At 35.0% G+C, this 10,723-nt stretch overlaps 1 protein-coding gene and 1 long non-coding RNA gene across 5 annotated transcripts; one reads left to right on the top strand and one right to left on the bottom strand.

The window, feature by feature from the left end:
- The first annotated feature begins 335 nt into the window (after nucleotides 1–335).
- Nucleotides 336–5,777, top strand: LOC122059944. 4 transcript variants are annotated; one of them, XR_006134175.1, is made up of 5 exons: nucleotides 336–493; nucleotides 3,798–4,008; nucleotides 4,700–4,777; nucleotides 4,883–5,400; nucleotides 5,496–5,777. It is a non-coding gene; the product is annotated as an uncharacterized LOC122059944 (long non-coding RNA). The 4 variants fall into 4 exon arrangements; XR_006134173.1 differs by having other exon boundaries at nucleotides 3,798–4,777; nucleotides 4,883–5,289; XR_006134172.1 differs by having other exon boundaries at nucleotides 3,798–4,777.
- Nucleotides 5,778–9,933: 4,156 nt separating this feature from the next.
- LOC122059821 lies at nucleotides 9,934–10,470 on the bottom strand. Its single transcript, XM_042622853.1, has one exon. It carries the CDS (start codon nucleotides 10,468–10,470, stop codon nucleotides 9,934–9,936), a length of 537 nt encoding a protein of 178 aa, XP_042478787.1.
- Nucleotides 10,471–10,723: the final 253 nt, after the last annotated feature.

Raw genomic sequence — 10,723 nt, 5'->3', positions numbered from 1 at the left:
GAATAATTCGGACGATTAATTTAAGGATTCGGTCAAAAAAGCGGTCAAAAAATCTTATTGGGGTTTTTTTTTAAAAAAAATTGTTTTTTTTATTTTTTATTTTTTATTTTTTGTTTTTTTTTTAAATAATGTTTAAATGGACCGAATAATTCGGTTTAATTCGGATTCGGTCTGAATTATTCGCGATTTATATTCATTTTTGAAACATTCGCGAATTTTAAAGAATTTTATTTTTAATTCGGATTCGATCCGAATTTTTGATAAAATTCGGAAAAATTCGGTTCGGCCGAATAATTCGCGAATTATTCGGCCTAATTGCTAATTGTGTCACACAACACGTCCGTATAGTTTCTATCCGGGAGAACTTTTTCTCACTATACATTGGATGAGTCAATGAATCCCTTTCGAAGTTGAAGAATTTGAAGTTCAAAAGATCGCTCTCTCTCGAGCTTGACGGCCCATCATGAATCCTGTCATATTGGTTAGCGCTCAGGTTAGGGTTATCTTTTGAGTCTATGTTTCTTTCGTCTTCTTCTAGCAATCTATTTTAGTGATTTTTCCCCTAAATCCTTGATCCCTTACTCGAGATTTATCTGCGTAGTTCTCATTGTTTATACTGATATCTCTTATTTATTTTTTTATTTTTTTAAATGAAAAATCTCTCTGAACTTAATTTGTTCTTATTTCTGCATTTTCACTATTTTCTTTGATCACAGTAACAGATATTTTCTTTTAATTGAAACTTGAAACTAAAACTGATGTTTGTCTATCTAGGTTTTGAATAATTAAGCTATTTTTTGCTGTTCGTTCTCATCAATTGACTTGGAAAGAAGATCAATTGATGAGAATTAACAGGAGTGCCAAGATTTAATTGAACTAAGATAATGAAGAGTGAAGACTAAAGCAGATCCCCAATGAACTTATGAATTAAAAAAATTTGCTGTCTATCAGAGAATAATATGCAGCATTGAAGTTGGAAAGGAAAACGTATGCTACCAACTGACCTGACTGAGTAACTGCTTACTGCAGTGCAGAACAGATTAGTTGTAACCAATATAATTAGTGAAAGTACAAAGCATATCCAGAATGATAATTGCTTGCTTACACCAAAGAGAGAGAGAGAGTAGAAGAAAACCCATAATATTTGTCCATCCAACCATGGTGGATAACATTAGTTAGTACATTCTGATTCAAGAAAAAATCAAAGTGTTGAAATAGTTTGATGAAGGGTGGATTAGGAGAGTAGAAAGAAAGAATGAGAATTCTCCAGAAAAGTTAGAAAAAGAGAAAAAAGAGGGGAAGGCTAAACACAGAAGAGGAAACGAATAATTGATATTTAGAGATGGGAGAAATTGAAGAAACATTGAATGAGCTTGAATTTTCAATCTCATTTTAAGGGTCCGGTTGAGAGAGAACTAACTTTTCTCTCAATTCTTAGTGGGGTATGTCATAGAGTTGGTTCCTTGGGGGTAAGACACGATTCTTGATAAGAAATCCAATCAGACAGAAAGAATAATAAGTTACCAGTTGGTTCGTATAAAACTGATAACAAATATACTACTCAAAAAGGAAAATTGATAACAGATACCAGCTAGAGGTCAAGCGCTAATGAAAAATCAGAGAAGGATTGCATAAACAGTTGAAAACTAAGAGAATTGTGAAAACTCATTAAAGCAATAAGAAAAAAGCAACCAGAACAATAGAGAAGCCTTATATGTAGATAGGGGAAAAAGTTGCACCTTTTCATATACATCGGTTGGTGGACCATACTTCACTTGTGACATGTAACTTTACTCAAACACCACTACAAGATTGAACTTAATTTCCAGATTAACTAAAACTCCTAATATGACCTCAATTCCAATTTCCAATCCCAATTTTAGTGGCTCCCATGAATAGTTTACTCCTTTTTTTTGTGACACTGTCTTAAGATTCTAAAATGATGCAGGCAGGGGATTGAAGATCCTGAACAGTTTTCTGTAATGGGCCAAGTAGGTCTTAGACTGAGAATAATATAGGTAACAGGCTCTGGGATCAGATTTAATGAAAGAAATGACAGGTCAAAAGGCAAGTTTAGAATGCTCCTCTAATTGCTTCAGGATGCTCCTTCATCACTAACACATTAATAGTAAAAGGCCTAAAGAAAAGCTATGGGTTATCAAAGTAACTTCTGTGATTTTTTCTTTAACTTGGGTATAGGCGCATAGCTGTTTAGGGTTTAGGGGAACAGATAAGGATCCAAGAGGAAATTTTATGACCAAGGGAGAAAACTGAGGATTTTAGGTTTAGGGATACATGGGAGAAAGAAGGAAACTCTGTCAAACGGCATTGGAATTTGATGGAATTTGAAATATAGCAACACTTATAGAGAAACCTGGACTCATAACCAGCAATAAAATTAACTCATCATTACTAATAGCTAAATATTCTTAATTGCCAATGAGAAGATAGATACCCGCTGGAATTCAAAGCAGAATTATATCCAACCAGATCTGCTATATGATGCAGACAACGAATTGCGTATGTAGAATCTCTTTAACACCAAATATAAGACCCCAAAAAAGAACTCTCAAATTTCACTTCACCCCTTATGCAAGTTAGATTTGATCAAAAAAGTTCCCATGATAAACCTTTCCTGTTCTAATTGGACAATAAATATAAAATGAATAGAGTGGTTCAAAACTTAAAGAAAACCATATTTACTAATAAAAAGCACTGATTATTGGTATCTAACACACACTATGTTCATACACCAGTGTATAAATGATCAATTGTTGATGGTTGTAAATACTTGCTCAATAATTTTGTGGATTCCTCATTGCCTTGTTCTTCGGGCTCCTTTTTTCTGCCCTTTATCTAAAGTCAAACCTTTCCCTTATTTAAAAATAACTTGTACAAAAGGGGAGGGGGAAAGCTGCAAAAGGAAACCTCTTCTATACTTGGGGAGTTCTTTGTTTCAATGGAATATGTTCCCTGGAAATTCAATTTGTAGTTACAAAGCTTATTCTGTATTTCTTTGTTATTTTCCTCCTTTTTTTTTTTGGGTGAAATTATACTTAAAAGTGACATATTTGGGCATGGTTGATTAAGGGAAAGAATCCACCCATATGATTGGGGTGGTGTGCTCTATTGTCAGAATTGATTGACGAAAGATAACACCTCTTTTTTAATTTTTTGGAAAAAAACTTTCAGGAAGGTTAAGGCTCTGTTTAGATTGTGTCCAGAATGCTCAGATTTACGACAGATAACATAGAGATACATATGGTATGTAATTATGGGAATCACATCTTCCATCTTCATGCTTCTGTTCACATGAACTAGATCTCTAGATCTCCTCTTAAGTTGCGGAGTTTGATTTCTAGCTTGAAATGGGTATTAGAAACTACAATGAGAACAATCTGTCTACATTGCTCATCATTACCAAATTAAATATAAAACTTATATGAAGTTGTTCTCCAAATTTTCTTATTTTATTTCAATTAAAATGGAGCCTAAATGTCCCAGGATTTGTATCTTGGGTTTTGTGACCGTTATAGAACTCTGATGTATGTTTAAGATGTCTATAGTTGACATTGTGCAGAGGAAGTGGAATCTTGAAGTTTCCACCGTGTAACTCGTTTTTTTTCCTGCAAATGTGAGACTTTGGTGTTTATAATGTATTTGTTGGTCTTGCCTACATAGTCCAAACTTGCTAATAACTTTGAAAGCTTATCAAAAGAGCAACAAAATATGAGTCACTTCTAGCCATGCCAGATGTCAAAATGAAGTCTCTAACCTGAGAATATATGCATGTGCAGGATGGTGATGCTTATGCTTACCTTCTCAATGTTCTTGCCCCAGAGCACTGCAGCCCAGGTACGTTAAATACTACAGATATCACTGAACGAGCAAAATTGGTACTTAAGCATGCGGAACGGATGGACTGTAAAAGATACTTAATGCCAAGGACATTGTTGAAGGTTCACCAAATCTGAATCTTGCATTTGTCGCATAGGTCCTCCACCAAAGGTGACAAAGAATATTGATTTTATCATTTTCTTATCCTTTGGAGGACTCCTTTTCCCCTATCTTTTTTTTGGTATTTTCATACGAATTTATTTCCTTTTATGCTGGGACCACTATAGCCCTTCAAGATGTTGTAGCATTTATGCATAAAATTCTAATTATAAGACTCTTACATTTGCCTTAAAATGCCAAGTTATTAGTTTGTATTGCTTTGTCGATGTAGTTGTTTTGCATGGGGAAAAGGTTGATCGCTTTACTAAATCTTTTTTTGGAAGAGTGTATATGTTATATTTGTTTCTGTATTATGTAGGTTTTGCTTCATAAAAAATAGTTGCATTCTGTTTGACTGTCAAATGGTAGACATCTCTATGCCACTTGATATTTGTAAGGTCATTTACATGCACGCATGGATCTAGGTAGCCGGAAATGTATTATCTCTGCCTGATTAAGGAACATGAGACTTAGAAGTCATCCCCTTTAAATTGCATTGTATGTAATACTCTTCAATATGTTGCATAAATCTATTATGATTAGAGCAGGCAGCTTATATTTACTGAGATCGATATTTAAATGATTTTGACATGGAAAGTCGATATGAGTTTGATAGAGAAATAGGGTTTAGGGTTTAAGTTCTCTGATTTTATTTCTTCTTTGTCTTGCAATGATGTGAACAATAATGGGGTTGATTGATTAGGATCCAAGCTCAATCGTTAATGGCGTCACGGCGGCAAACTAGTACTCAATCTTTCCCAAGTGCCCAAGTGCCCAAGTGGTCTGTTTCAATGCTTAATTCATCTCTATTGTATCCTCTCTTTATTGTATACTCGGTTCTGAATATTACTTTTTCTTTTTTCTTCGTATCTACCCTCTTTGCCAGGTGGGGAATGCATTTGTTGAACAATACAAGCACATCATCAAGCACCCGAGCTCGTGTTTCGATTTTACCAGGAAAAGAGTAAACTTGGCCACCCCGAGCCTGATGGAACCTTGAGTTCCATAATGATCATGAAATTGAGTTCAACAACTTAAGATTGCGGAAGCTTCAATGTTTGAAAATCGACCCTTATATTGATTTTTCATTTGGGTTATGTTTATTTCTACAGGGTATCAATGAGAAAGTTAATCTCTCTGGATTATAGCTATTGCAGAGCAGAACTCAAGACAATGGATGCCTAGGAATCACATGATGGTGGAATCATTGTCCTCGTGACTGGGTATCTTACTGGAAAGGATGGCGTGAGGAGGGGTTTTAGCAGATCTTTTTTCTTGCTCCTCAATGTAAGGGTAAGGGTTACATTGTTTCGAACGACTTCTTTAGATTTGTTAAAGAGGTTGAAAATAAAGGTGGGACCCAGAGTTCTAATGGTTTAGCTGATCATCTAACTCCTGAGCTGGGTATGTTATAGATTTGAGTCCTTTTTTTTTTCTTCTTCTTCTAATTATCATGGGTTGTTTTCTTCTGTTTGATTGAGATTCTTGGTCGTCTGTAGATCCTGCTCCAGTTGCAGAGCAAACCACAACATTGTCAGAGGAAACAGTTGACAATGAGGAAAAAGAAGTCTGGTTGATAATCGATTCGATTTAATTTTAAAAGTGAAATATCAGTCATTGAGGTTTGGAAGCTAATGGAGATACCTTCTATAGTGAAAATAAAGGAGCCTGTGATTGGTGTTGGAGCTTTCAAAGAACTAGGATATGATAGTTTTTTGGTCATTTTCTTTCACAACAGTTGCAATTTTTATTAATTCATATATTGTCCAGCTTTTACATAATTTCTTTTCATCTTTGGAAATTCCTTTTGGAACCAATTATACTATGATTACCGTTATACCAAAAAAGAATTGAGTTGCACTCTGCTAAAGATTTCGAACCTATTAGTATTTGTATTGTTGCTTATAAGATTATTTTGAAATAACTTCCCACCACTAATTCCATTGAAAAGATTTTATGGAATCTCTTAAGAAACAAGAGTTGGATTTTTGCCTTTCATTACGGTTGGATTTTATGGAATCTCTCTCTCTCTCTCTCTCTCTCTCTCTCTCTCTCTCTCTCTCTCTCTCTTTTGAAGCTTTGATTTATTATTAGTAATTTTTACCCCATGTGCATTTGTGCGTGTATTTTTAATTTATATATATATATATATATATATAAAACTTCATGGAACTTGATGCCCATCACGTCTTGCTTATCGGTTAGAAAAATATTTTTTAAATTTATTTTTTAAACATGTTTCCTAAGGCATCGTTTATGCTATTTCTGTATTTTCTTGTTCCCAAAAACAGAAAAATAGCCTAAAAAGCATTCGATAAAGTTGTTGAGTTTCACCCGTTTCTAGAAACATAAATAAAAATTTATGCCTATTTACAATTCTAGAAACGACTTTGACGAAACAAGTAATCCGACTTGTTTTGTCATTTCTAGAAACGAATTTGAGAGAAAAAAAAAAAAATTGTCGTGCCCAATAAATCTCTCTCCTATTTAAATCTAAAAAGAGGCAACCAAACCCTCTCCCTTTTGGGCATCCGATGATACTATTAGGTTTTTTAGTGACATATCTGCAAAAAAAAATTCGAGAGACAAGTTTATCAAATATAAAATAAAAATCACTTTTGTTTTTGGAAACGTGAAAAGCCGTTTTTTGCTATTTCTAGACACGTTATCAAACGGTGCCTAAAGTTATTGTTGATTAAAACTTAACTAACGAGTTGAACGTGATGACATGATAAAAGAATAAATTGAACTTGACTAATTAGATCAATGTGGTGACATAAAAGGACATCTGACCTTATGGCACCCAAAGAGGTGTTTGCATTAGAATAGTGAATTAAAATTGACGTCGGAAAATGATAGAGGATTAGGAAGTAACACAAGTGATCAATTCAAAAGAAAAAAAGGAACTTGCCATCCAAAGGAAATCCACCTAAGGGATAAGAGAGCTCAAGAAGAACTATTTCTTCTTAGAAGCCAAAGGCTCAAATTATGAATATACTCCAAGTATATTCCATTTCATTCACTAGTGTAGATTTTATATAGATGAGCATGAAAACAACCTTCCAAGCATAGACAATTTCCAATAATGAAACTACGACTCATTGGAAGAAACAAACATGGGGAAGACAAACAATTATCCAATAGGAAATGACATTGGGGACCTTGGGAATCTTGAGAGGCATTTCCCACATCTTGAAGAGTCTAGAAACATAATAGTTGAAGTGAGCAAGAAGTTCTAGAACTGAATGTGAATGAAAGTTGGACTAAAAAGATGAATTTCAGACTTTTAAGAGTCTGCATTCAGCCCAGACACACTTTACCAAAACAGTCATAACTTCTTCTACAAAATAGCAAATGATGCACCATTTTTTTTTTTTTTGTTAGAAAATAGAATTCTAGATATTTCTATCCATATAAGGCACAATTTATAGTTCCTTCTGAGTTGGTTCAGGTGACTCCGTGAAGTTACCCAAAAATCTTAGACTGTAACTTTTATTTCCAGCTTCTATCATTTGGCTTGGGTTTGTGGGTTTATTGGAATGGGTTGTTGGCCCATTTGAAAATGCTCCTGCATCATATGCTTCTGTTGTGCATAAACTTGTCTCTGAGTTTTCTATATTTTCTTCTTCATAATAGAGAGAAAGGTCTGTAACATTGAATGTTGTCGAGATAGCATAATCACTAGGGAGTTCAATTTTATAGGCATTTTCTCCAATCTTTTGTAACACCTTGAACGGACCATCAGCCCTAGGCTTAATCTTACCATGACGTCCTCGAAGAAATCTTTCTTTCCGAAGATGGATTCATACCAAATCTCCTTCTTTAATGGCAGCAGACTCCCAATGCTTATTTGCTCTTTCTTGATACTTCTCACTGTGTTTTAGGATTTTCTCACGAACTTGCTCATGCAGCCTTTTGATGTAGTTAATGTTCCGCAGCATCTCCACTGAGATGTTAAGTGATGGGAAGCTGAGCTAAGTCCAATGGACTTATATGATTTCGACCACCATAAACAACCTCAAATGGACTTTTTCCATTTGTTTGGCTTGAAGAACGAATGTAAAAAAAATTCAGCTGGAGCCAAAATAAGATCCCATTGGCGCAACTTGCTTCCAATTAAACTCCTCGAAAGATTTTCCAAGCTTCTATTAACAACTTCAGTTTGTCCATCGGTTTGAGGATGATGAGAGGAACTGAATTGAAGCGTTGTGCCAAGCTTCCTCCAAAGTGTGCACCAAAAATGATTTATAAATTTGGAATCTCGATCAGACATGATTGTCTTAGGGATACCATGAAGTCTCACAATCTCTTGAAAGTAAAGATTTTCTACATGAGTAGCATCAAGAGTCTTGTCACATGGTATAAAATATGCCTTTTTAGAGAACCGATCAATGACCACCATAATAGAATCTTTATTCCTTTGGGTTCTAGGAAACCAATCACAAAATCTAGGCTCACATCTTCCCAAGGAGCTGTTGGCACTGGTAAAGGAGTGTATAAGCCGGTATTTTGGGCATGACTTTTGACAATGTGATAAGTTTTACATCGCTCCACATGTCTTCTAATATTTCTCTCCATTCGAGGCCAATAGAAATTTTCTTTTACAAGAAAGAGAGTTTTATCTATTTCAAAGTGTCCAGCTAGACCTCCACCATGGGCTTCATTAGCAATGACTTCTCTTAGAGAACATTTAGGAATGCATAAGCAATTGTTTTTTAAAAGAAATCCATCTTGCAACAAAAATTGTTGAGGGGGTCCCTTAGAATGTGCTTTCCAAATATTTCCAAAGTCGGGATCATCATCATATAGTTCTTTGATCATGTCAAAGCCTAAGAACTTTACTTACACTATGGTAAGCAAGGAATGCCTTCTACTTAATGCATCTGTCACTTGATTAAGAACTCTAGATTTATGCTTGATAAGAAAAGTAAAAGCTTGAAGAAATTCTACCCACTTGACATACTGGTTGTTGAGTTTGTGTTGAGTATTAATATACTTCAAGGCTTCATGATCTGAAAAGAGAACAAAGCCCTTGAATAATAAATAATGTTACCAATGATCCAAAGATCGAAAAAGAGCATAAAACTCCTTATCATATGTGGAGTAGTTCTTGAAGGATTTATTTAATTTTTCACTAAAGAATGCAATAGGCTTTCCTTCTTGGCTAAGAACCGCACCAACTCCCACATTTGAAGCATCACAATCAATTTCAAAAACTTTATCAAAATTTGGGAGTGCAAGAATAGGAGCTTTAGTTACCTTCTTCTTAAGAAGCTCAAAGCTTTGTTGTGCTTCTTTGATCCACTTGAAATTGTCTCCTTTTAAGCATTCAGTGATAGGAGAGATGATAGAGTTGAAATTCTTGATGAAGCGCCGATAAAATGAGGCCAAACCATGAAAGCTTCAAATGTCGTAAATAGATGTTGGGATAGGCCAACTTGTGATTGCCTCCACCTTGCTAGGATCCATCTTGATACCTTCACTAGAAACCTCATAGCCTAAAAATATAAGGCTATTGGTCAAGAAGTGACACTTCTTTAAGTTGGTGTACAACTTTTGCTCCCTTAAAACTTGATGGAGATGCTCCAAGTGCTTCTCTTGAGTAGAGCTATAAATAAGAATATCATCAAAATAAACAACAACAAAATGACCAATAAATGATTTAAAGATATGTTTCATAAGCCGCATAAAGGTACTAAGAGCATTAGAAAGGTCGAAAGGCATAACCATCCATTTATAAAGGCCATCTCTTGTCATGAAGGTAGTTTTTCACTCGTCTCCAGATCTCATTCGGATTTGATGGTGTCCACCTCGAAGATCAATATTTGAAAAGATATTGGCACTATGGAGCTATTCAAGAAGATCATCAAGTCGGGGAATATGGAATTGGTGCTTGATGATGATTTTATTCACCGCTCTACTATCAATGCACATACGTCAGGATCCATTCTTCTTTGGTACAAGAAGAGCAGAGATAGCACATGAACTTTTTCTTTCCCTAACCATTCCTCTAGCCATAAGGTCATCTACTTGCCATTGTAGCTCTTCATGCTCCTGTAGACTCATTCTATAGGCTGCCTTATTTGGAATGACAGCTCCCGAAATAAAATCTATGCAATGTTGAATATCCCTTATGGGTGGAAGACTGGGTGGAAGTTCTTCCGGAGCAACATCCTTAAACTCTTGAAGAAGGGGTTGCACTTGAGAAGGGATGACATAGTTTGCTTCATTTTTTTCTAAAACCACAAGAGCATAAACCACCTTTGATTCTTCTATGGCCTTATCAATTTTAGATTTTGAGAGTAAATTATTTCCCTCCCCTTTTGAAGGTTTAGGATTTATCTCTATTTTGGATGGACCCAAAATGACTTTAATTCCATCTTTCTTAAAAGTGTAAGTATTCTTGAACCCATCATGTTTAGTTTTTCTATCAAATTGCCAAGGCCTCCCAAAAAGCAAATGACAAGCATCCATGGGAATAACATCACATCATACTTCATCATTATATTTTTTCCCAATTGAAAATTGAACAAGGCATCTTTTATCTACTTTTACCTTATTTCCTTTGCGAAGCTATGAAAGCTTATAAGGTTGAAGATGCTTCTCCGTCTTGAGTTGTAATTTCTCCAGCATTGTTGTAGTTACTACATTTTCATAGCTTCCTCCATCAATGATGACATTACACACTTTTCCATGAGAGGTACATCTAGTGTGAAATATATTGTTA

This window comes from Macadamia integrifolia, chromosome 13 (assembly GCF_013358625.1).
Source record: "Macadamia integrifolia cultivar HAES 741 chromosome 13, SCU_Mint_v3, whole genome shotgun sequence".
Classification (NCBI taxonomy): Eukaryota; Viridiplantae; Streptophyta; class Magnoliopsida; order Proteales; family Proteaceae; genus Macadamia; species Macadamia integrifolia.
This window is presented reverse-complemented; position numbering and strand designations above follow the sequence as displayed.

Excerpts from the sequence above, each read along its gene's own strand:
- LOC122059821 (XM_042622853.1), bottom strand. The coding sequence starts at position 10,470 with ATGGATGCTTGTCATTTGCTTTTTGGGAGGCCTTGGCAATTTGATAGA.